This window comes from Oncorhynchus kisutch, linkage group LG28, assembly GCF_002021735.2.
Source record: "Oncorhynchus kisutch isolate 150728-3 linkage group LG28, Okis_V2, whole genome shotgun sequence".
Lineage (NCBI taxonomy): Eukaryota > Metazoa > Chordata > Actinopteri > Salmoniformes > Salmonidae > Oncorhynchus > Oncorhynchus kisutch.
Window position 1 is genome coordinate 40660733 of NC_034201.2, and position 27500 is coordinate 40688232.

Here is a 27500-nt window from a genome sequence, read left to right on the forward strand (position 1 = left end):
GTCTGAATCACAGCGAAGGCTGGTCATTAGTGTCTGAATCACAGCGAAGGCTGGTCATTAGTGTCTGAATCACAGAGAAGGCTGGTCATTAGTGTCTGAATCACAGAGAAGGCTGGTCATTAGTGTCTGAATCACAGCGAAGGCTGGTCATTAGTGTCTGAATCACAGCGAAGGCTGGTCATTAGTGTCTGAATCACAGAGAAGGCTGGTCATTAGTGTCTGAATCACAGCGAAGGCTGGTCTTTAGTGTCTGAATCACAGAGAAGGCTGGTCATTAGTGTCTGAATCACAGCGAAGGCTGGTCATTAGTGTCTGAATCACAGCGAAGGCTGGTCATTAGTGTCTGAATCACAGAGAAGGCTGGTCATTCATTAGTGTCTGAATCACAGCGAAGGCTGGTCATTAGTGTCTGAATCACAGCGAAGGCTGGTCATTAGTGTCTGAATCACAGCGAAGGCTGGTCATTAGTGTCTGAATCACAGAGAAGGCTGGTCATTAGTGTCTGAATCACAGAGAAGGCTGGTCATTAGTGTCTGAATCACAGCGAAGGCTGGTCATTAGTGTCTGAATCACAGCGAAGTCTGGTCATTAGTGTCTGAATCACAGAGAAGGCTGGTCATTAGTGTCTGAATCACAGCGAAGGCTGGTCATTAGTGTCTGAATCACAGCGAAGGCTGGTCATTAGTGTCTGAATCACAGCGAAGGCTGGTCATTAGTGTCTGAATCACAGAGAAGGCTGGTCATTAGTGTCTGAATCACAGCGAAGGCTGGTCATTAGTGTCTGAATCACAGCGAAGGCTGGTCATTAGTGTCTGAATCACAGCGAAGGCTGGTCATTAGTGTCTGAATCACAGAGAAGGCTGGTCATTAGTGTCTGAATCACAGCGAAGGCTGGTCATTAGTGTCTGAATCACAGCGAAGGCTGGTCATTAGTGTCTGAATCACAGCGAAGGCTGGTCATTAGTGTCTGAATCACAGAGAAGGCTGGTCATTAGTGTCTGAATCACAGAGAAGGCTGGTCATTAGTGTCTGAATCACAGCGAAGGCTGGTCATTAGTGTCTGAATCACAGCGAAGGCTGGTCATTAGTGTCTGAATCACAGAGAAGGCTGGTCATTAGTGTCTGAATCACAGCGAAGGCTGGTCATTAGTGTCTGAATCACAGAGAAGGCTGGTCATTAGTGTCTGAATCACAGCGAAGGCTGGTCATTAGTGTCTGAATCACAGCGAAGGCTGGTCATTAGTGTCTGAATCACAGAGAAGGCTGGTCATTCATTAGTGTCTGAATCACAGCGAAGGCTGGTCATTAGTGTCTGAATCACAGCGAAGGCTGGTCATTAGTGTCTGAATCACAGCGAAGGCTGGTCATTAGTGTCTGAATCACAGAGAAGGCTGGTCATTAGTGTCTGAATCACAGAGAAGGCTGGTCATTAGTGTCTGAATCACAGCGAAGGCTGGTCATTAGTGTCTGAATCACAGCGAAGGCTGGTCATTAGTGTCTGAATCACAGCGAAGGCTGGTCATTAGTGTCTGAATCACAGAGAAGGCTGGTCATTAGTGTCTGAATCACAGCGAAGGCTGGTCATTAGTGTCTGAATCACAGCGAAGGCTGGTCATTAGTGTCTGAATCACAGCGAAGGCTGGTCATTAGTGTCTGAATCATAGAGAAGGCTGGTCATTAGTGTCTGAATCACAGCGAAGGCTGGTCATTAGTGTCTGAATCACAGCGAAGGCTGGTCATTAGTGTCTGAATCACAGCGAAGGCTGGTAATTAGTGTCTGAATCACAGCGAAGGCTGGTCATTAGTGTCTGAATCACAGCGAAGTCTGGTCATTAGTGTCTGAATCACAGAGAAGGCTGGTCATTAGTGTCTGAATCACAGCGAAGGCTGGTCATTAGTGTCTGAATCACAGAGAAGGCTGGTCATTAGTGTCTGAATCACAGCGAAGGCTGGTCATTAGTGTCTGAATCACAGCGAAGTCTGGTCATTAGTGTCTGAATCACAGAGAAGGCTGGTCATTAGTGTCTGAATCACAGCGAAGGCTGGTCATTAGTGTCTGAATCACAGCGAAGGCTGGTCATTAGTGTCTGAATCACAGCGAAGGCTGGTCATTAGTGTCTGAATCACAGAGAAGGCTGGTCATTAGTGTCTGAATCACAGAGAAGGCTGGTCATTAGTGTCTGAATCACAGCGAAGGCTGGTCATTAGTGTCTGAATCACAGCGAAGGCTGGTCATTAGTGTCTGAATCACAGAGAAGGCTGGTCATTAGTGTCTGAATCACAGCGAAGGCTGGTCTTTAGTGTCTGAATCACAGAGAAGGCTGGTCATTAGTGTCTGAATCACAGCGAAGGCTGGTCATTAGTGTCTGAATCACAGCGAAGGCTGGTCATTAGTGTCTGAATCACAGAGAAGGCTGGTCATTCATTAGTGTCTGAATCACAGCGAAGGCTGGTCATTAGTGTCTGAATCACAGCGAAGGCTGGTCATTAGTGTCTGAATCACAGCGAAGGCTGGTCATTAGTGTCTGAATCACAGAGAAGGCTGGTCATTAGTGTCTGAATCACAGAGAAGGCTGGTCATTAGTGTCTGAATCACAGCGAAGGCTGGTCATTAGTGTCTGAATCACAGCGAAGTCTGGTCATTAGTGTCTGAATCACAGAGAAGGCTGGTCATTAGTGTCTGAATCACAGCGAAGGCTGGTCATTAGTGTCTGAATCACAGCGAAGGCTGGTCATTAGTGTCTGAATCACAGCGAAGGCTGGTCATTAGTGTCTGAATCACAGAGAAGGCTGGTCATTAGTGTCTGAATCACAGCGAAGGCTGGTCATTAGTGTCTGAATCACAGCGAAGGCTGGTCATTAGTGTCTGAATCACAGCGAAGGCTGGTCATTAGTGTCTGAATCACAGAGAAGGCTGGTCATTAGTGTCTGAATCACAGCGAAGGCTGGTCATTAGTGTCTGAATCACAGCGAAGGCTGGTCATTAGTGTCTGAATCACAGCGAAGGCTGGTCATTAGTGTCTGAATCACAGAGAAGGCTGGTCATTAGTGTCTGAATCACAGAGAAGGCTGGTCATTAGTGTCTGAATCACAGCGAAGGCTGGTCATTAGTGTCTGAATCACAGCGAAGGCTGGTCATTAGTGTCTGAATCACAGAGAAGGCTGGTCATTAGTGTCTGAATCACAGCGAAGGCTGGTCATTAGTGTCTGAATCACAGAGAAGGCTGGTCATTAGTGTCTGAATCACAGCGAAGGCTGGTCATTAGTGTCTGAATCACAGCGAAGGCTGGTCATTAGTGTCTGAATCACAGAGAAGGCTGGTCATTCATTAGTGTCTGAATCACAGCGAAGGCTGGTCATTAGTGTCTGAATCACAGCGAAGGCTGGTCATTAGTGTCTGAATCACAGCGAAGGCTGGTCATTAGTGTCTGAATCACAGAGAAGGCTGGTCATTAGTGTCTGAATCACAGAGAAGGCTGGTCATTAGTGTCTGAATCACAGCGAAGGCTGGTCATTAGTGTCTGAATCACAGCGAAGTCTGGTCATTAGTGTCTGAATCACAGAGAAGGCTGGTCATTAGTGTCTGAATCACAGCGAAGGCTGGTCATTAGTGTCTGAATCACAGCGAAGGCTGGTCATTAGTGTCTGAATCACAGCGAAGGCTGGTCATTAGTGTCTGAATCACAGAGAAGGCTGGTCATTAGTGTCTGAATCACAGCGAAGGCTGGTCATTAGTGTCTGAATCACAGCGAAGGCTGGTCATTAGTGTCTGAATCACAGCGAAGGCTGGTCATTAGTGTCTGAATCACAGAGAAGGCTGGTCATTAGTGTCTGAATCACAGCGAAGGCTGGTCATTAGTGTCTGAATCACAGCGAAGGCTGGTCATTAGTGTCTGAATCACAGCGAAGGCTGGTCATTAGTGTCTGAATCACAGAGAAGGCTGGTCATTAGTGTCTGAATCACAGAGAAGGCTGGTCATTAGTGTCTGAATCACAGCGAAGGCTGGTCATTAGTGTCTGAATCACAGCGAAGGCTGGTCATTAGTGTCTGAATCACAGAGAAGGCTGGTCATTAGTGTCTGAATCACAGCGAAGGCTGGTCATTAGTGTCTGAATCACAGAGAAGGCTGGTCATTAGTGTCTGAATCACAGCGAAGGCTGGTCATTAGTGTCTGAATCACAGCGAAGGCTGGTCATTAGTGTCTGAATCACAGAGAAGGCTGGTCATTCATTAGTGTCTGAATCACAGCGAAGGCTGGTCATTAGTGTCTGAATCATAGAGAAGGCTGGTCATTAGTGTCTGAATCACAGCGAAGGCTGGTCATTAGTGTCTGAATCACAGCGAAGGCTGGTCATTAGTGTCTGAATCACAGCGAAGGCTGGTAATTAGTGTCTGAATCACAGAGAAGGCTGGTCATTAGTGTCTGAATCACAGCGAAGGCTGGTCATTAGTGTCTGAATCACAGCGAAGGCTGGTCATTAGTGTCTGAATCACAGCGAAGGCTGGTCATTAGTGTCTGAATCACAGAGAAGGCTGGTCATTAGTGTCTGAATCACAGCGAAGGCTGGTCATTAGTGTCTGAATCACAGCGAAGGCTGGTCATTAGTGTCTGAATCACAGCGAAGGCTGGTCATTAGTGTCTGAATCACAGAGAAGGCTGGTCATTAGTGTCTGAATCACAGAGAAGGCTGGTCATTAGTGTCTGAATCACAGCGAAGGCTGGTCATTAGTGTCTGAATCACAGCGAAGGCTGGTCATTAGTGTCTGAATCACAGAGAAGGCTGGTCATTAGTGTCTGAATCACAGCGAAGGCTGGTCATTAGTGTCTGAATCACAGAGAAGGCTGGTCATTAGTGTCTGAATCACAGCGAAGGCTGGTCATTAGTGTCTGAATCACAGCGAAGGCTGGTCATTAGTGTCTGAATCACAGAGAAGGCTGGTCATTCATTAGTGTCTGAATCACAGCGAAGGCTGGTCATTAGTGTCTGAATCATAGAGAAGGCTGGTCATTAGTGTCTGAATCACAGCGAAGGCTGGTCATTAGTGTCTGAATCACAGCGAAGGCTGGTCATTAGTGTCTGAATCACAGCGAAGGCTGGTAATTAGTGTCTGAATCACAGAGAAGGCTGGTCATTCATTAGTGTCTGAATCACAGCGAAGTCTGGTGAAGTCTGGTGACCTCTTTTCTGTGTTTTTTCCCAGCAGGGCAGAAATGCTGTTATAAATGCAATTAGGTTCCTTGACAAGTTAGATTAAATTCAAGGACCTCAATAAACTTGCCATTATGTTAAAAGTACATTCCTGGAATATTTTGGGTTCCTTTTTATAGTAGGAATTAAAATGTAAGACTTGAATTCCACATTTGGAGAGTATTACTCTGTCCAGTGCGTGTAAATGGTGGAACAGGATCGTGGCATCTCAAGTGAGAACTCTGACCCAAAACTTTACAGTCATGCTAGGTTAGATCCAAACCAGGGTTTCCCAAACTCGGTCCCGGGGTCCCCCCTGAGGGCACGTTTTGGTTTTAGCCCTAGCACTACACAGCTAATTCAGATAATCAGAGCTTGATGCTGACTTGGTTATTTGAATCAGATATTATGTGCTAGGGCAAAAACCAAAATGTGCACCCAGGGGTGGCCCCGGGACAGAGGTTGAGAAACCCTGGTCAAGAGCAGGGATGGAACAATCAGTAGCTTGCTAGTTGTAAACACAACCTGGTCTAAAGCAAGCATGTCAACTAGGATTTCAAATGAATAACCTTGTTATGCAAAGTCATACTTGTTGAATGTTAGATTGTGTACAGTATGATCACTGGCTTATTATGTATTGTTAACCTCCCTCTCTGCCTGTCTGTCTGTCTGTCTGTCTGTCTGTCTGTCTCTGTCTGTCTGTCTGTCTGTCTGCCTGTCTGCCTGTCTGTCTGTCTCTAACCATCTACAGCAAAGTCTCTCCAGGAGTTTGCTGGAGTGCTGCAGAACCTGGAGGATGAGAGGACACGGATGGTGAGTGTCAGATATACAGTGCATTCTGAAACTTTTCAGACCCATTGAATTTTCTTACGTTACAGCCTTATTCTAAAATTGATTAAAACATTTCCCCCTCAGCAATCTACACACAATACCCCATAATGACAAAGCTAAAAACAGGTTTTAAGAAATTTTTGCAAATGTATTACAAATAAAAAACAGAAATACATTATTTACGTAAGTATTCAGACCCTTTGCTATAAGACTCGAAATTGAGCTCAGGTACATCCATTAAGCATCCTTGAGATGTTTCTACGACGTGATTGGAGTCCACCTGTGGTAAATTCAATTGATTGGACATGATTTGTAAAGGCACACACCTGTCTATATACGTTCCTACAGTTGACAGTGCATGTCAGAGCAAAAACCAAGCCATGAGGTCGAAGGAATTGTCCGTAGAGCTCCGAGACAGGATTGTGTCGAGGCACAGATATGGAAAAGGGTACCAACAAATGTCTGCAGCATTGAAGGTCCCCAAGAACACAGTGGCCTCCATCTTTCTTAAATGGAAGAAGTTTGGAATCACCAATACTCTTCCTATAGCTGGCCGTCTGGCCAGACTGAGCAAATGGGGTAGAAGGGCCTTGGTCAGGGAGGTGACCAAGAACCTGATAGTCACTTTGACAGAGTTCTAGAGTTCCTCTGTGGAAATGGGAGAACCTTCCAGAAAGACAACCATCTCTGCAGCACTCCACCAATCAGGCCTTTATGGTAGAGTGGCCAGACGGAAGCCACTCCTCAGTAAAAGGCACATGACAGGCCACTTGGAGCTTTCCAAAAGGCACCTAAAGACTCTCAGACCATGAGAAACTAGATGCTCTGGTCTGACGAAACCAAGATTTAACTCTTTGGCCTGAATGGAAACATCTGGAGGAATCCTGGCACCATCCCTACGGTGAAGCATGGTGGTGGCAGAATCATGCTGTGGGGATGTTTTTCAGTGGCAAGGACTGAGAGACTAGTCAGGATTGATGGAAAGATGAGCGGAGCAAAGTACAGAGAGATCCTTGATGAAAACCTGCTCCAGAGCGCTCAGGACCTCAGACTGGGGCGAAGGTTCACCTTCCAACAGGACAATGACACTAAGCACACAGCTAAGAAATACAATGCAGGAGTGGCTGCAGGAGTCTCTGAATGTCCTTGAGTGACCCAGCCAGAGCCCGGACTTGAACCTGATTTGAATATCTCTGGAGAGATCTGAAATTAGCTGTGCAGCAACACTCCCCATCCAACCTTAACAATATCACCAGAGGAGAATTTGAGAAACTCCCCAAATGCAGGTGTGCCGAGCTTGTAGCATCACCTGACAGAGCTGGAGAATCATACCCAAGAAGACTGGAGGCTGTAGTTACTGCTTCAACAAAGTACTGAGTAAAGGGTCTGAATACTTATGTAAATGTGATATTTCCCTTTTTTGTTGTTAGTAAATTTGCACTCCTAAAAAAACGTTTTTGCTTTGTCATTATAGGGTATTATGTGTAAATTGATGAGGGAAAAAAACAATTGATTCAATTTTAGAATAAAGCTGTAATGTAACAAAATGTGGAAAAAGTGTGTGATCAGCTGTGTTATGACTGATCGCTGCATCTTTGCTCAGATTGAAAATGCCAATGATGTGCTGATCATGCCGCTGGAGCGCTTCAGAAAGGAGCAGATCAGTGCTGCCAAGGTAAGGATATATTATGACTGGACCCCCGAGAAGGGGGAAATTGAGGCCCACAATAAGGGGCTTTCCTGCATACTAATATTTCTATTGCAGTTTTTTTTAGTTAGGACAGGCGGGAGGTGGGGGCACTCCGGTACAGTAGATGGCGTTAATGCACAATACCATTGAATGCCAGCAGCCTATAAACCCCACAGAAGATGGGCACTGTTTTCCCTCAGTTCTGATAATAACTGCGAGGGCAGCTGTTCCACAGACAGGATCGAAGGAAACTGTGCTAGTTTAGCCAGCTAGTCCTAAGGATTACTCTGGTACATAGCAGGCGGGAGCGACACTGTGTGCTGGCATGCTAACTAGCAAGCACTCTGTGTCGGTAACCATCAAGCTAGCTAGTACATGGTATTGCCCCAGCCTCCCACCTGCTGTGCTAGCGGGAGGCAGGAACAACTGGTAGACAGTGTCCTTTGGCCCTGCCTGTCGTGTAAGGCTTTCTCTTGTACACAGATGGCGGGAGGCAGGGGCGACCCCATATGCTATCTAGCTAAATAGCAATGCATGAACCAATAGGATGCAAAGAGAGTGGGGGTGTTCATGAAGGAACCAATGGGATGCTCGAGGGGTGGCGTTCCTGCTGTGCAAGAATGCCCACATGCAGAAACGCCCCGAATTGCTGGTTGCAGTTGCACAATATTGGGGGGATCCCCCCCACTAAAGGTCCTGTTAATCCTTACTATGGGGTCATTGTGTGATTTTACAATCCCTCGTAGATTATGAGGGGAATTATAATCCTTATTGGGTCATGTAGCCATTTTATAATCCCTGTTTAGCCTTGAAAGACAAAAAAACAACATATTTGTCTGTTACATTTGAACGTATCCACTGAGTGTTAGGAAATGCACTGATCACTCAGATATGATCCGTTTCCCCTTCAGGTTGGCAGGTAACTGACTTTGTCCCGGTTGTGCTGATTCCACAGCCACTGCATACAGTTGAAGTTCGAAGTTTACAGACATTTAGGTTGGAGTCATTAAAACTATTTTACATACATTTAGGTTGGAGTCATTAAAACTAGTCTACATACACTTAGGTTGGAGTAATTAAAACTAGTTTACATACACTTAGGTTGGAATCATTAAAACTAGTTTACATACACTTAAATTGGAGTCATTAAAACTAGTTTACATACACTTAGGTTGGAGTCATTAAAACTAGTTTTTTAACCACTCCACATATTTCTTGTTAACAAACTATAGTTTTGGCAAGTCTGTTAGGACATCTACTTCGTACATGACACAAGTCATTTTTCCAACAATTGTTTACAGACAGATTATTTAACTTATAATTCTCTGTATCACAAGTTTAGAAGTTTACATACACTAAGCTGACTGGCCTTTAACTTCTTATGGCTGCAGGGGCAGTATTGCGTAGCTTGGATGAAAGGTGCCCAGAGTAAACGGCCTGCTCCTCAGTCCCAGTTGCTAATACTGTATATGCATATTATTATTAGTATTGGATAGAAAACACTCTGAAGTTTCTAAAACTGTTTTAATTATGTATGTGAGTATAACAGAACTCATATCCAAACAGGAAGTGGGAAATCTGAGGTTGGTCGATTTTCAACCCAGCCCCTATTGAATACACAGTGGGATATTGGTTATGTTGCACTTCCTAAGGCTTCCACTAGATGTCAACCGTCTTTAGAAACTTGAATGAGGCTTCTACAGTGTTGTGGATCCGGATGGGAGCTGTTTGAGTCAGTGGTCTGGCAGAGAGCCAGGTCCTGGTCATGCCCATTTCACATGATAGCGACCTGCGTTCCATGGTATTTCTACAGACAATGGAATTCTCCGGTTGGAATGTTATTGAAGATTTATGATAACAACATCCTAAAGATTGATTCTGTACTTAGTTTGACAAGTTTCTTTGACCTGTAATATAACTTTTTTAAGTTTTCGTCCGACGTTCGGCTGGACCTGCACAAGCGTTTGGATTTGTGTACTAAACGCGCTAACAAAAGTAGCTACTTGGACATAAATAATGGACATTATCGAACAAATCAAGCATTTATTGTGGAACTAGGACTCCTGGGAGTGCATTCTGATGAAGATCATCAAAGGTAGGGGAATATTTATAATGTTATTTCTGATTTCTGTTGACTCCATTTTAGCTGATATTTTTTTTTTCTGAGCGCCGTCTCAGATTATTGCATGGTTTGCTTTTTCCGTAAAGTTTTTTTGAACTGACACAGCGGTTGCATTAATGACACAGCGGTTGCATTAAGGAGAGGTATAGCTATATTTCCATGTCTAACAATTGTATTTATCGACATTTATAATGAGTATTTCTGTAAAATGACGTGGCTCTCTGCAACATCACCGGATGTTTTTGGAACTAGTGAACAATGCCAATGTATACTGAGATAATTTTATATAAATATGAACTTTATCAAACAAAACATACATGTATTGTGTAACATGAAGTCCTATGAGTGTCATCTGATGAAGATAATCAAAGGTTAGTGATTAATTTTATCTCTATTTGTGCTTTTTGTGACTCCTCTCTTTGGCTGGAAAAATGGCTGAATATTTCTGTGAGTTGGTGGTGACCTAACATAATCGTTTGTGGTGCTTTCGCTGTAAGGCCTATTTGAAATCGGACACTGTGGTGGGATTAACAACAAGATTACCTTTAAAACGGTATAAGATACATGTATGTTTGAGGAATTTTAATTAGATTTCTGCTGTTTTGAATTTGGCGCCCTGCACTTTCACTGGCTGTTGTCATATCGCTCCCATTAACGGAATTGCAGCCCTAAGAAGTTTAAACAGCTTGGGAAATTCCAGAAAATTATATCATGGCTTTAGAAGCTTCTGATAGGCTAATTGACATCATTTGAGTCAATTGGAGGTGTACCTGTGGATGTATTTCAAGGCCTACCTTCAAACTCAGTGCCTCTTTGCTTGGCATCATGGGAAAATCTAAAGAAATCGCCAAGACCTCAGAAAATAAATTGTAGACCTCCACAAGTCTGGTTCATCCTTGGGAGCAATTTCCAAACGCCTGAAGGTACCACATTCATCTGTACAAACAATAGTACGCAAGTATAAATACCATGGGACCACACAGCCGTCATAATGCTCAGGAAGGAGACGCGTTCTGTATTACGTACTTTGAAGCAAAAAGTGCAAATCAATCCCAGAACAACAGCAAAGGACCATGTGAAGATGCTGGAGGAAACAGGTACAAAAGTATCTATATCCACAGTAAAACGAGTCCTATATCGACATAACCTGAAAGGCCGCTCAGCCACTGCTCCAAAACCGCCATTAAAAAAAACAGACTACGGTTTGCAACTGCACATGAGGACAAAGATCGTAATTTTTGGAGAAATGTCCTCTGGTCTGATGAAACAAAAATAGAACTGTTTGGCCATAATGACCATCGTTGTGTTTGGAGGAGAAAGGGGGAGGCTTGCAAGCCGAAGAACACCATCCCAACCGTGAAGCACGGGGCTGGCAGCATCATGTTGTGGGGGTGCTTTGCTGCAGGAGGGACTGGTGCACTTCACAAAATAAGGAAAATTATGGACATATTAAAGCAACATCTCAAGACATCAATCAGAAAGTTAAAGCTTGGTCGCAAATGGGTCTTCCAAATGGACAATGACCCCAAGCACACTTCCAAAGTTGTGGCAAAATGGCTTAAGGACAACAAAGTCAAGGTATTGGAGTGGCCATCACAAGCCCTGACCTCAATCCTATAGAAAATCTGTGGGCATAACTGAAAAAGCTGTGGGAGCAAGGAGGCCTACAAACCTGACTCAGTTACACCAGCTTTATCTGGAAGAATGTGTCAAAATTCACCCAACTTATTATGGGAAGCTTGTGAAGGGCTACCTGAAACGTTTGACGCTAGATAAACAATTTAAAGGCAATGCTACCAAATACTAATTGAGTGTATGTAAACTTCTGACCCACTGGGAACGTGATGAAAGAAATAAAAGCTGAGAGAAATCATTATGTCTACTATTATTCTGACATTTCACATTCTTAAAATAAAGTGGTGATCCTAACTGACCTAAGACAGAATGTTTACTAGGATTAAATGTCAGGATTTGTGAAAAACGAAGTTGAAATGTATTTGGTTAAGATGTATGTAAACTTCCGACTTCAACTGTATAAGTTATATGTTTGTAGGGTAGACTATGTAATGTATGCACTGCAGCGAGAAGCATCCCTCTGTTAAATCACCATTGATGACCGCATTCAGAGATCTCCCTACACTACCTCAGTGTGTCTAAATTGCTCTTAGCTCTCAGCCTGCCAGAGCTGACAGGTCGTATGTGATAAGACACTGCCTCCACCTGGCCAATAATGGTAATACATGAAGGGCTTTATCAGGATTTAGCTGGTTGATTGTTAATGTTAACAGACATCAGATTGAGAGTGATATTAAACTGATTTAACTTTGTGAATGTACTTCACACCATGAAGTCTAAGTTAGAAGGATGTGTATGTTAATTGAATGTTTGAAGAATAATTGAGTGTTTGAAGGATACTTTAACTCAAAAAGCCTACATTGAAACGTATGTCAGTTCTATCTGGGATCCTTGGGAAGTCCCTACCCTAAACCCTAACCCTACCCTAACCTTAATCTTAACCATAACCCGTACCTAACCTTAACCATTCGAAATTTCAACTTCAATGGGGGATAGGGACATCCCAAGGATCCCAGATAGCACGGCCTTGAAACATGTCAAAACTGTATAACAGCCATGATGCAGGTAAATTTATTATGAAGAGTTAGAGCTAAAAGAATGACTTTAGTTTGCTATATTATGATGCTTCGAAGTGATGTGTTGAGCAGCTGTTGTGGTCATTCTTTTCTGAGGAGGGTTGATTGGTTCTACTTCCTGTGGAAACTGGCTGGTTTTGAAAAGCTGGGTCGTGTGACTGGGTGGACAGGGATGATGACATCACTCAGTAGCAGGTGTGGACACAGTCAATGTGCCCCAGGGTGATGAGTACTGTACTGTGTGTTAGTACTGACACACCCTGTTATGTCTGTATGTCTGTCTGTGGATGACCTCAATACCAGAGGTTCGGTATAAAGTGGTCAATTGTTTTCCCACCAGCTGTGAGCTGTCTCTGTTGGTTTCAGCAGCCCTAGAGGACTTGTGATTTCAACTTGTGTCTCACAACATGTGCTTCCAGGTTTGTCGGTGAAGCTGAGCTCTGGACATACCAATAATACCCACGACTCTTGAGAAATTATGTTCTGTTGGAAGCTACACTCTCAGAAAAAGGGATCCAAAAGAGTTCTTCGGCTGCCCCCATAGGAGAACCATTTTGGTTCCAGGTAGAACCCTTTTGGGTTCCATGTAGAACCGTCTGTGGAAAGGATTCTACATGGAACCCGAAAGGGTTCCACCTGGAACCAAACGTGGTTCTTCAAAGGTTTCTCCTATGAGGACAGCTGAAGAATCCTTTCAGGTTCTAGATGGCACCCATTTATCTAAGAGTGTAGTAGTGATGATGCCAAAACAGAGATCTATTGCTGCTTTTGAACTGTAACACCAGTGTTACACTAGTGTATACACCCTTATGATATACTAGGGGCTTTAATTAACCAGGCAAGTCAGTTAAGAACACATTCTTATTTTCAATGACGGCCTGGGAACAGTGGGTTAACTGCCTGTTCAGGGGCAGAACGACAGATTTGTACCTTGTCAGCTCGGGGGTTTGAACTTGCAACCTTCCGGTTACTAGTCCAACGCTCTAACCACTAGGCTACGCTGCCGCCCCCCTGCAGTGTTTCCATAGCTGGGGCTGACAGTGAGAACTTGTAAAGAACAGAATTAACAACCCTGCATAATCAAAACAGTTGCTTTGTGAGAAGGTGTTAAGGTTCACAGTTAGCCATTGTTATGTAAATGAGAGCTGCAGTACCAGTGGCTTGGCTTTGGCCCCAAGTGAAACAAGTCCATCGGAGCCACGGGCCAGTAAAGCATGGGTTCTGGCCCGCGTAGATTGAAACAGAAAGCAGTAGTAACAGGTTAAATCCTTTTTGGAAATGGGCCATATGTCTGATACAGTGGTCTCCTTTAAGAAAGAGGTCTTCTGACCTCAATTGGACTTCCTGGTTAATTAAAAATACACATTGCTGTAAAAAGGTTGGTGACCTTTTTACTGATGTCTCACAGGAAGCCAAGAAGAAATATGACAAAGAGACGGAGAAGTACTGTGCTGTACTGGAGAAGCACCTGAGTCTATCAGCAAAGAAGAAAGAAGCACATCTCCATGAAGTAAGCACAACCTTTCCCTTGCTGCAGTAAGTCCATGTTTCCATGAAGTAAGCACAACCTTTCCCTTGCTGCAGTAAGTCCATGTTTCCATGAAGTAAGCACAACCTTTCCCTTGCTGCAGTAAGTCCATGTTTCCATGAAGTAAGCACACACCTTTCCTTTGCTGCAGTAGGTCCATGTTTCCATGAAGTAAGCACACACCTTTCCTTTGCTGTAGTAGGTCCATGTTTCCATGAAGTAAGCACACACCTTTCCCTTGCTGCAGTAAGTCCATGTTTCCATGAAGTAAGCACACACCTTTCCTTTGCTGCAGTAGGTCCATGTTTCCAGGAAGTAAGCACACACCTTTCCCTTGCTGTAGTAGGTCCATGTTTCCATGAAGTAAGCACACACCTTTCTCTTGCTGCATTAGGTCCATGTTTCCATGAAGTAAGCACACACCTTTCCCTTGCTGTAGTAGGTCCATGTTTCCATGAAGTAAGCACACACCTTTCCCTTGCTGCAGTAGGTCCATGTTTCCATGAAGTAAGCCCACACCTTTCCCTTGCTGTAGTAGGTCCATGTTTCCATGAAGTAAGCACACACCTTTCCCTTGCTGCAGTAGGTCCATGTTTCCATGAAGTAAGCCCACACCTTTCCCTTGCTGTAGTAGGTCCATGTTTCCATGAAGTAAGCACACACCTTTCCCTTGCTGCAGTAGGTCCATGTTTCCATGAAGTAAGCCCACACCTTTCCCTTGCTGCAGTAGGTCCATGTTTCCATGAAGTAAGCACACACCTTTCTCTTGCTGCAGTAGGTCCATGTTTCCATGAAGTAAGCACACACCTTTCTCTTGCTGCAGTAGGTCCATGTTTCCATAAAGTAAGCACACACCTTTCTCTTGCTGCAGTAGGTCCATGTTTCCATGAAGTAAGCACACACCTTTCCCTTGCTGCAGTAGGTCCATGTTTCCATGAAGTAAGCACACACCTTTCCCTTGCTGCAGTAGGTCCATGTTTACCTTTAAGTGTTCATGTGTTTGTGAGTTGTCTCACTTCAATCCTGAGATGATGTGTGTGTCCTGAACGTTAGTTCCAACAGAGTCACGTGTGTGTTGTGCAGGCAGACAGTCAGGTGGACCACGTGCGGCAGCATTTCTATGAGGTGTCTCTGGAATATGTGTTCAAGGTGCAGGAAGTCCAGGAGAGGAAGATGTTTGACTTCGTAGAGCCGGTGAGTGAGAATGCCAACCACCCTCAGCATCTGCTGTCTTTGACTGTATACTGCTTAGGGTTGCATAACTCTAGTACCTTTCCCAAAACGGCCAGGTTTCCCAGAAATCCTGGTTGGAAGACGTATTTTCTGCTTGTTCCCTCCTGAACTTTCCAACCAGGATTTCTGGGAAACCTGGGAATTTGGGAAAGGTACTGTTCTGTAACCCTACGATTGTGACTGTTCTACTGTTACTGTTCTACTGTTACTGTACTACCGTTACTGTTCTACCGTTACTGTTCTACTAGTCTACTGTTACTGTTCTACTGTTCTACTGTTACTGTTCTACTGTTACTATACTACTGTTACTGTTCTACTAGTCTACTGTTACTGTTCTACTGTTCTACTGTTACTGTTCTACTGTTACTATACTACTGTTCTACTGTTACTGTTCTACTGTTACCATACTACTGTTACTGTTCTACTGTTACTATACTACTGTTACTGTTCTACTGTTACTATACTACTGTTACTGTTCTACTGTTACTATACTACTGTTACTGTTCTACTGTTACTGTTCTACTGTTACTGTTCTACTGTTACTATACTACTGTTACTGTTCTACTGTTACTGTTCTACTGTTACTGTTCTACTGTTACTGTTCTACTGTTACTATACTACTGTTACTGTTCTACTGTTACTATACTACTGTTACTGTTCTACTGTTACTATACTACTGTTACTGTTCTACTGTTACTGTTCTACTGTTACTGTTCTACTAGTCTACTGTTACTGTTCTACTGTTACTGTTCTACTGTTACTGTTCTACTGTTACTGTTCTACTGTTACTATACTACTGTTACTGTTCTACTGTTACTATACTACTGTTACTGTTCTACTGTTACTGTTCTACTGTTCTACTGTTACTATACTACTGTTACTGTTCTACTGTTACTGTTCTACTGTTACTATACTATTGTTACTGTTCTACTGTTACTGTTCTACTAGTCTACTGTTACTGTTCTACTGTTACTGTTCTACTGTTCTACTGTTACTATACTACTGTTACTGTTCTACTGTTACTGTTCTACTGTTACTGTTTGACTGTTACTGTTCTACTGTTACTATACTACTGTTACTATACTACTGTTACTGTTCGACTGTTACTATACTGCTGTTACTGTTCGACTGTTACTATACTACTGTTACTATACTACTGTTACTGTTCTACTGTTACTATACTACTGTTACTGTTCCACTGTTACTGTTCTACTGTTGCTGTTCTACTGTTCTACTGTTACTATACTACTGTTACTGTTCTACTGTTACTGTACTACAGTTAATACTGCTTCTGTACTACTGCTTCTGTACTACTGTTACTGTACTACAGTTACTACTGCTTCTATACTACTGTTACTATACTACTGTTACTGTTCTACTGTTCTACTGTTACTGTTCTACTGTTACTGTTCTACTGTTCTACTGTTACTGTTCTACTGTTACTATACTACTGTTACTGTTCTACTGTTACTATACTACTGTTACTGTTCTACTGTTACTATACTATTGTTACTGTTCTACTGTTAATGTTATACTGTTACTGTACTACTAGTCTACTGTTACTGTTCTACTGTTACTGTTCTACTGTTCTACTGTTACTATACTACTGTTACTGTTCGACTGTTACTATACTACTGTTACTATACTACTGTTACTGTTCGACTGTTACCATACTACTGTTACTGTACTACAGTTAATACTGCTTCTGTACTACTGCTTCTGTACTACTGTTACTGTACTACAGTTAGTACTGCTTCTATACTACTGTTACTATACTACTGTTACTGTTCTACTGTTACTGTTCTACTGTTACTGTACTACTGTTACTGAGTCTACTGTTATTGGTATACTGTTACTATACTACTGTTACTGTTCTACTGTTACTGTTCTACTAGTCTACTGTTACTGTTCTACTGTTACTGTTCTACTAGTCTACTGTTACTGTTCTACTGTTACTGTTCTACTAGTCTACTGTTACTGTTCTACTGTTACTGTTCTACTAGTCTACTGTTACTGCTCTACTGTTACTATACTACTGTTACTGTTCTACTGTTACTATACTACTGTTACTGTACTACTGTTACTATACTACAGTTACTGTTCTACTGTTACTGTTCTACTAGTCTACTGTTACTGTTCTACTAGTCTACTGTTACTGTTCTACTGTTACTGTTCTACTAGTCTACTGTTACTGTTCTACTGTTACTGTTCTACTAGTCTACTGTTACTGTTCTACTGTTACTGTTCTACTGTTACTGTACTACAGTTAATGTTCTACTGTTACTATACTACTGTTACTGTTCTACTGTTACTGTTCTACTGTTACTGTTCTACTGTTACTGTTCTACTAGTCTACTGTTACTGTTCTACTGTTACTGTTCTACTAGTCTACTGTTACTGCTCTACTGTTACTGTTCTACTAGTCTACTGTTACTGTTCTACTGTTACTGTTCTACTGTTACTGTTCTACTGTTACTGTTCTACTAGTCTACTGTTACTGTTCTACTGTTACTGTTCTACTAGTCTACTGTTACTGCTCTACTGTTACTGTTCTACTAGTCTACTGTTACTGTTCTACTGTTACTGTACTACTGTTACTGTTCTACTGTTACTGTTCTACTGTTACTATACTACTGTTACTGTTCTACTGTTACTGTTCTACTGTTACTATACTACTGTTACTGTTCTACTGTTCTACTGTTACTGTTCTACTGTTACTATACTACTGTTACTGTTCTACTGTTACTATACTACTGTTACTGTTCTACTGTTACTGTTCTACTGTTACTGTTCTACTAGTCTACTGTTACTGTTCTACTGTTACTGTTCTACTGTTACTGTTCTACTGTTACTGATCTACTGTTACTGTACTACTGTTACTGTTCTACTGTTACTGATCTACTGTTACTGTTCTACTGTTACTGTTCTACTGTTACTATACTACTGTTACTGTTCTACTGTTACTATACTACTGTTACTGTTCTACTGTTACTGTTCTACTGTTACTATACTACTGTTACTGTTCTACTGTTACTATACTATTGTTACTGTTCTGCTGTTAATGTTCTACTGTTACTATACTACTGTTACTGTACTACTGTTACTATACTACTGTTACTGTTCTACTGTTACTGTACTACTGTTACTATACTACTGTTACTGTTCTACTGTTACTGTTCTACTAGTCTACTGTTAATGTTCTACTGTTCTACTGTTACTGTTCTACTGTTCTACTGTTACTATACTACTGTTACTGTTCTACTGTTACTATACTACTGTTACTGTTCTACTGTTACTGTTCTACTGTTACTGTTTGACTGTTACTGTTCTACTGTTTCTATACTACTGTTACTGTTCGACTGTTACTATACTACTGTTACTGTTCGACTGTTACTATACTACTGTTACTGTACTACAGTTAATACTGCTTCTGTACTACTGTTACTGTACTACAGTTACTACTGCTTCTATACTACTGTTACTGTACTACTGTTACTATACTACTGTTACTGTACTACTGTTACTGTACTACAGTTAATACTGCTTCTGTACTACTGTTACTGTACTACTGTTACTGTTCTACTGTTACTGTTCTACTAGTCTACTGTTACTGTTCTACTGTTACTGTTCTACTGTTACTGTTCTACTAGTCTACTGTTACTGTTCTACTGTTACTGTTCTACTAGTCTACTGTTACTGTTCTACTGTTACTGTTCTACTGTTACTGTTCTACTAGTCTACTGTTACTGTTCTACTGTTACTGTTCTACTGTTACTGTTCTACTGTTACTGTTCTACTAGTCTACTGTTACTGTTCTACTGTTACTGTTCTACTGTTACTGTTCTACTAGTCTACTGTTACTGTTCTACTGTTACTGTTCTACTGTTACTGTTCTACTGTTACTGTTCTACTAGTCTACTGTTACTGTTCTACTGTTACTGTTCTACTGTTACTGTTCTACTAGTCTACTGTTACTGTTCTACTGTTACTGTTCTACTAGTCTACTGTTACTGTTCTACTGTTACTGTTCTACTGTTACTGTTCTACTGTTACTGTTCTACTAGTCTACTGTTACTGTTCTACTGTTACTGTTCTACTGTTACTGTTCTACTAGTCTACTGTTACTGTTCTACTGTTACTGTTCTACTAGTCTACTGTTACTGTTCTACTGTTACTGTTCTACTAGTCTACTGTTACTGTTCTACTGTTACTGTTCTACTAGTCTACTGTTACTGTACTACTGTTACTGTTCTACTGTTACTGTTCTACTAGTCTACTGTTACTGTTCTACTGTTACTGTTCTACTGTTACTGTTCTACTAGTCTACTGTTACTGTTCTACTAGTCTACTGTTACTGTTCTACTGTTACTGTTCTACTGTTACTGTTCTACTGTTACTGTTCTACTAGTCTACTGTTACTGTTCTACTGTTACTGTTCTACTGTTACTGTTCTACTAGTCTACTGTTACTGTTCTACTGTTACTGTTCTACTAGTCTACTGTTACTGTTCTACTGTTACTGTTCTACTAGTCTACTGTTACTGTTCTACTGTTACTGTTCTACTAGTCTACTGTTACTGTACTACTGTTACTGTTCTACTGTTACTGTTCTACTAGTCTACTGTTACTGTTCTACTGTTACTGTTCTACTAGTCTACTGTTACTGTTCTACTGTTACTGTTCTACTGTTACTGTTCTACTGTTACTGTTCTACTAGTCTACTGTTACTGTTCTACTGTTACTGTTCTATTGTTACTGTACTACTGTTACTATACTACTGTTACTGTTCTACTGTTACTGTTCTACTGTTACTATACTACTGTTACTGTTCTACTGTTACTGTTATACTGTTACTGTTATACTGTTACTGTTCTACTGTTACTGTTCTACTGTTACTATACTACTGTTACTGTTCTACTGTTACTATACTACTGTTACTGTACCACTGTTACTGAGTCTACTGTTATTGTTATACTGTTACTGTACTACTGTTACTATACTACTGTTACTATACTACTGTTCTACTGTTACTGTTCTACTGTTACTATACTACTGTTACTGTTATACTGTTACTGTTCTACTGTTACTATACTACTGTTACTGTTCTACTGTTACTATACTACTGTTACTGTTCTACTGTTACTATACTACTGTTACTGTTCTACTGTTACTATACTACTGTTACTGTACCACTGTTACTGAGTCTACTGTTATTGTTATACTGTTACTGTACTACTGTTACTATACTACAGTTACTGTTCTACTGTTACTATACTACTGTTACTGTTCTACTGTTACTACTGATTCTGTACTACTGCTTCTGTACTACTGTTACTGTACTACAGTTACTACTGCTTCTATACTACTGTTACTATACTACTGTTACTGTTACTACTGTTACTGTTCTACTGTTACTGTACTACTGTTACTGTTATACTGTTACTGTTCTACTGTTACTGTTCTACTGTTACTGTTCTACTGTTACTGTACTACTGTTACTGTTATACTGTTACTGTTATACTGTTACTGTTCTACTGTTACTGTTCTACTGTTACTGTTATACTGTTACTGTTCTACTGTTACTGTTCTACTGTTACTATACTACTGTTACTGTTATACTGTTACTGTTATACTGTTACTACTGTTACTGTTATACTGTTACTGTTATACTGTTACTGTTATACTGTTACTATACTACTGTTACTGTTCTACTGTTACTGTTCTACTGTTACTGTTCTACTGTTACTGTTATACTGTTACTACTGTTACTGTTATACTGTTACTGTTATACTGTTACTGTTATACTGTTACTATACTACTGTTACTGTTCTACTGTTACTGTTCTACTGTTACTGTTCTACTGTTACTGTTATACTGTTACTACTGTTACTGTTATACTGTTACTGTTATACTGTTACTACTGTTACTGTTATACTGTTACTGTTCTACTGTTACTACTGTTACTGTTACTACTGTTACTGTTATACTGTTACTGTTATACTGTTCTACTGTTACTGTTCTACTGTTACTGTTCTACTGTTACTGTTCTACTGTGACTGTTCTACTGTTACTGTTCGACTGTTACTGTTATACTGTTACTGTTATACTGTTACTATACTACTGTTACTGTTCTACTGTTACTGTTATACTGTGACTGTTCTACTGTTACTGTTCTACTGTGACTGTTCTACTGTTACTGTTATACTGTTACTGTTATACTGTTACTATACTACTGTTACTGTTCTACTGTTACTGTTCTACTGTTACTGTTATACTGTTACTATACTACTGTTACTGTACTACTGTTACTGTACTACTGCTACTGTACTATTGTTACTACTGTTACTTTACTACGGTGACTACTGTTTTTCTACTACTGTTACTGCTGTTACTGTACTACAGATACTTCACTACTGTTACTGTACAACTCAAATCAAATAAACTTTTATTGGTCACATACACGTGTTTAGCAGATGTTATTGGTCACATACACATGTTTAGCAGATGTTATTGGTCACATACACATGTTTAGCAGATGTTATTGGTCACATACACACGGTTAACAGATGTTATTGGTCACATACACATGTGTAGCAGATGTTATTGGTCACATACACGTGTTTAGCAGATGTTATTGGTCACATACACGTGTTTAGCAGATGTTATTGGTCACATACACGTGTTTAGCAGATGTTATTGGTCACATACACGTGTTTAGCAGATGGTATTGGTCACATACACGTGTTTAGCAGATGTTATTGGTCACATACACGTGTTTAGCAGATGGTATTCGTCACATACACGTGTTTAGCAGATGGTTTTGGTCACATACACGTGTTTAGCAGATGGTATTGGTCACATACACGTGTTTAGCAGATGGTATTGGTCACATACACGTGTTTAGCAGATGGTATTGGTCACATACACGTGTTTAGCAGATGGTATTGGTCACATACACGTGTTTAGCAGATGGTATTGGTCACATACACGTGTTTAGCAGATGGTATTGGTCACATACACGTGTTTAGCAGATGTTATTGGTCACATACACGTGTTTAGCAGATGGTATTGGTCACATACACGTGTTTAGCAGATGTTATTGGTCACATACACGTGTTTAGCAGATGGTATTGGTCATATACACGTGTTTAGCAGATGGTATTGGTCACATACACGTGTTTAGCAGATGGTATTGGTCACATACACGTGTTTAGCAGATGGTATTGGTCACATACACGTGTTTAGCAGATGGTATTGGTCACATACACGTGTTTAGCAGATGGTATTGGTCACATACACGTGTTTAGCAGATGGTATTGGTCACATACACGTGTTTAGCAGATGGTATTGGTCACATACACGTGTTTAGCAGATGGTATTGGTCACATACACGTGTTTAGCAGATGGTATTGGTCACATACACGTGTTTAGCAGATGGTATTGCGAGTGTAACGATATGCTTGTTACTGTTCTACAGTTACTTTAGTCTATACAACTTTCATGCTCAATCACCTCATCTCTCTATGAAACACACTGTCTTCACAATGTAGATACGTGTACAGATGTAAGGTCTTAATTTCAGCCAGTTTACTGACACAGGAAAATTATTCTGCTGCAACAGGAAATGTGAATTATTACAGTATGTGGATTATAATTAACAGACATATTTGTAGGGGTTGATTCCAAAAAAATAAAAAATCAAGTCTGAATTTTCAAAGTGGAAATGACAAACTTCAAAAAGCTTTTTTTAACCTCGAATACACTTCAATTTCCTGCAACTGAGTCATCAAATTAAGATCCTACATATGTAGCTTTAGAATGTAGCTGACAACAAGTACCTTTGAAAGCAAATTAGAGTAGATTTGGTTGATTTCATTTAATTGAGAGGAATGTTTCTCAACCGTGTTTCTTTTCCCTGTTATCCTCTACATTAATTCTAGTTGCTGGCATTCCTTCAAGGGCTGTTTACTTACTACCATCATGGGTACGAGCTGGCCAAAGACTTCAACCACTTCAAGACAGACCTCACCATCAGCATTCAGAATGTAAGATGCATGTTAATGCCATACATTACAGGCATGAGGTGCTGATCATATTTCATCTTTTGCCAACCCAGTGGCCTTTCAAGGCAATAGCTCTAACCCAACACCTGTAGACAGTGGTCAATAGCTCTAACCCAACAACTGTAGACAGTGGTCAATAGCTCTAACCCAACACCTGTAGACAGTGGTCAATAGCTCTAACCCAACAACTGTAGACAGTGATCAATAGCTCTAACCCAACAACTGTAGACAGTGGTCAATAGCTCTAACCCAACACCTGTAGACAGTGGTCAATAGCTCTAACCCAACACCTGTAGACAGTGGTCAATATCTCTAACCCAACAAATGTAGACAGCGGTCAATAGCTCTAACCCAACACCTGTAGACAGTGGTCAATAGCTCTAACCCAACACCTGTAGACAGTGGTCAATAGCTCTAACCCAACACCTGTAGACAGCGGTCAATAACTCTAACCCAACAACTGTAGACAGCAGTCAATAGCCCTAACCCAACAACTGTAGACAGTGGTCAATAGCTCTAACCCAACACCTGTAGACAGCGGTCAATAGCTCTAACCCAACAACTGTAGACAGCAGTCAATAGCTCTAACCCAACACCTGTAGACAGCGGTCAATAGCTCAGAATGCAGGATGGTAGGTGGGATGTTTCCATCATTCTGTCTCCTCTCCTCCTGTTAAGACGCGGAACCGTTTTGAAAGCACCCGGTCTGAGGTGGAGTGTCTGATGAGGAAGATGAAGGAGAACCCCATGAACACAAGAGCATCAGCCATGACACCATGGAGGGATATCTGTTTGTACAGGAGAAACGTGAGTGTCCCGTCCTGCTCTCTGTCTCTCTCACTCCTTTCTCGTTCTCGATCTCACTGTCTCTCACTTTCTCACACACACACACACAAGCACACACACACAGACAGTTCTTTCGCTCTCTCATGATGCAATAAGGTCACATATCATATCACTATTTAGTCATTTATTTTTACCATTTAGAAAAGTAGTACCAGTGTTGTTGTACAAATAGATTTGCATTTCCCCATAGAAACAACAAGAGTAATTGTATTCAGGATGAGACTCCAAGAGGTGACAAGGGCACTGAGGATGTGCAGTAATAAATTGGTAACCAAAACCATTTTTTCATTGCTCCCCCACTCTCTGCTTCTCTCTCTGCTACTGTCTCTGCTTCTCTCTGCTTTTCTCTCTCCTTCTCTCTCTGCTTCTCTCTGCTTCTCTCTCTGCTTCTCTCTCTGCTTCTCTCTGCTTCTCTCTCTGCTTCTCTCTCTGCTTCTCTCTGCTTCTCTCTCTGCTTCTCTCTGCTTTCTCTCTGCTTCTCTCTCTGCTTCTCTCTGCTTCTCTCTCTGCTTCTCTCTGCTTCTCTCTCTCCTCTCTCTGCTTCTCTATCTGCTTCTCTCTCTCCTCTCTCTGCTTCTCTCTGCTTTTCTCTCTGCTTCTCTCTCTGCTTCTCTCTCTGCTTCTCTCTGCTTCTCTATCTGCTTCTCTCTCTGCTACTCTCTCTGCTTCTCTCTGCTTTTCTCTCTCCTTCTCTCTCTGCTTCTCTCTGCTTCTCTCTGCTTTTCTCTCTGCTTCTCTCTCTGCTTCTCTCTGCTTATCTCTGCTTTTCTCTCTGCTTCTCTCTCTGCTTCTCTATCTGCTTTTCTCTCTCCTTCTCTCTCTGCTTCTCTCTGCTTCTCTCTGCTTTTCTCTCTGCTTCTCTCTCTGCTTCTCTCTGCTTCTCTCTGCTTTTCTCTCTGCTTCTCTCTCTGCTTCTCTCTCTCCTTCTCTCTCTGCTTCTCTCTCTCCTTCTCTCTCTGCTTCTCTATCTGCTTCTCTCTCTTCTTCTCTCTCTGCTTCTCTCTGCTTTTCTCTCTCCTTCTCTCTCTGCTTCTCTCTGCTTCTCTCTCTGCTTCTCTCTCTGCTTCTCTCTCTGCTTTTCTCTCTCTGCTTCTCTCTCTCCTTCTCTCTCTGCTTCTCTATCTGATTCTCTCTGCTTCTCTCTGCTTTTCTCTCTGCTTCTCTCTCTGCTTCTCTCTCTGCTTCTCTATCTGCTTCTCTCTCCTTCTCTCTCTGCTTCTCTCTGCTTCTCTCTGCTTTTCTCCCTGCTTCTCTCTCTGCTTCTCTCTCTCCTTCTCTCTCTGCTTCTCTCTCTGCTTCTCTCTCTCCTTCTCTCTCTGCTTCTCTATCTGCTTCTCTCTCTGCTTCTCTCTCTGCTTCTCTCTGCTTTTCTCTCTCCTTCTCTCTCTGCTTCTCTCTGCTTATCTCTGCTTTTCTCTCTGCTTCTCTCTCTGCTTCTCTCTGCTTCTCTCTGCTTCTCTCTGCTTCTCTCTGCTTTTCTCTCTCCTTCTCTCTCTGCTTCTCTCTCTCCTCTCTCTGCTTCTCTATCTGCTTCTCTCTCTTCTTCTCTCTCTGCTTCTCTCTGCTTTTCTCTCTCCTTCTCTCTCTGCTTCTCTCTGCTTCTCTCGCTGCTTCTCTCTCTTCTTCTCTCTGCTTTTCTCTCTCTGCTTCTCTCTCTGCTTCTCTCTCTCCTTCTCTCTCTGCTTTTCTCTATCTGCTTCTCTCTCTGCTTCTCTCTGCTTTTCTCTCTCCTTCTCTCTCTGCTTCTCTCTGCTTCTCTCTCTGCTTCTCTCTGCTTTTCTCTCTCTGCTTCTCTCTCTGCTTCTCTCTCTGCTTTTCTCTCTCCTTCTCTCTCTGCTTTTCTCTCTCCTTCTCTCTCTGCTTCTCTCTGCTTTTCTCTCTGCTTCTCTCTCTGCTTCTCTCTGCTTCTCTCTCTGCTTCTCTCTGCTTCTCTCTCTGCTTCTCTCTCTGCTTTTCTCTCTGCTTCTCTCTCTGCTTCTCTCTGCTTTTCTCTCTCCTTCTCTCTCTGCTTCTCTCTGCTTCTCTCTGCTTTTCTCTCTGCTTCTCTCTCTGCTTCTCTCTGCTTATCTCTGCTTTTCTCTCTGCTTTTCTCTCTGCTTCTCTCTCTGCTTCTCTCTCTGCTTCTCTCTCTGCTTCTCTCTGCTTCTCTCTCTGCTTCTCTCTCTGCTTCTCTCTGCTTTTCTCTCTCCTTCTCTCTCTGCTTCTCTCTGCTTCTCTCTCTGCTTCTCTCTCTGCTTTTCTCTCTGCTTCTCTCTCTGCTTCTTCTCTACCTCTATGTCTGCTTCTCTCGCTTCCCTCTCTCAGGTTCTTTTGTGTCAACCTGGGTCAAGTACTACTGCACCTACCATCGAGAGCCCAAACGAGTCACCATGGTCCTGTTTGACCAGAAGTCTGGAGGCAAAGTGGTGTGTTGTCTGTTTGTTTCTACCAAGAATGCCACTCTGCCATGCCGTGGGACCATGTAGTTGTTGGAGCAGAGAGACAGAGAGTGAGAGAGAGAAGAGCAAGAATAGAGAGAAATAAATGTTGGCATTGCCCGCTCGCTTGTTTTGGCCTGTCAGCGATGATGCAGGGCTCTAATCTTGCCATGGGCGGCAGGTCATGGTACCGTGACTCAGGACTGGCAGGGTTGACACACAGAGCTGGCAGCGGGCCAGCCTCTCCTGCAGTGCCACTCTCAGACTGTAGTTAACACAGTGCCCATGCCAAGCCCAACATCTTGACAGGGATCAGTTCTGCTCTACTACACCCAAGTATAGGGGAGACTAGAGCCCCAACTACAGGGGCCAACTCATCCAATTACCGCACACACGCACACGCACGCGCGCACACGCACACACGCACAGACACAGACACACACACACACACACACACACACACACACACACACACACACACACACACACACACACACACACACACACACACACACACACACACACACACACACACACAGAGAGAGAGAGAGAGCTCTCCAGAAACCACAGGGGCTTCTCCAACCCTCATGAACAGAGCCATAGACACATTAATTAGACACATTTATATTTAAGGCCTCTCAGTCACGATTTAAAGCAGAAATCATGTGTGACATTTGTCTCTAGAGGTTTGAATGACTGCAGTTGTTTTGGGGAAAACTGCCGATATACTGTTTAACACCAGGGAAATGAAAAAGTGTCATTTATAAATTGCCCAAGAAATATGCTTCAAATGTTGATTTCTTACATGGTGAAATGAATGACACATTATGTCTGTAAGTGTTCAGATCAGCATGAGATTCCCTTTTTTCATCCTATTTGTTGAGTATCGGTTGAATTATCGTAAAAGGCCAATATCTTCCGATAATATTG

At 42.1% G+C, this 27500-nt stretch overlaps 1 protein-coding gene across 1 annotated transcript in view; it reads left to right on the plus strand.

Moving 5' to 3' along the window:
* LOC109873369 (rho GTPase-activating protein 26) overlaps positions 1–27500 on the plus strand; it is a 156378-nt gene that overhangs the window by 57633 nt on the left and 71245 nt on the right. Inside the window, 8 exon segments of the mRNA XM_031807957.1 lie at positions 5942–6003; positions 7625–7696; positions 13893–13994; positions 15096–15206; positions 23185–23289; positions 23986–24052; positions 24055–24114; positions 26458–26558. Of these exon segments, the coding sequence (XP_031663817.1) occupies positions 5942–6003; positions 7625–7696; positions 13893–13994; positions 15096–15206; positions 23185–23289; positions 23986–24052; positions 24055–24114; positions 26458–26558 (680 nt within the window).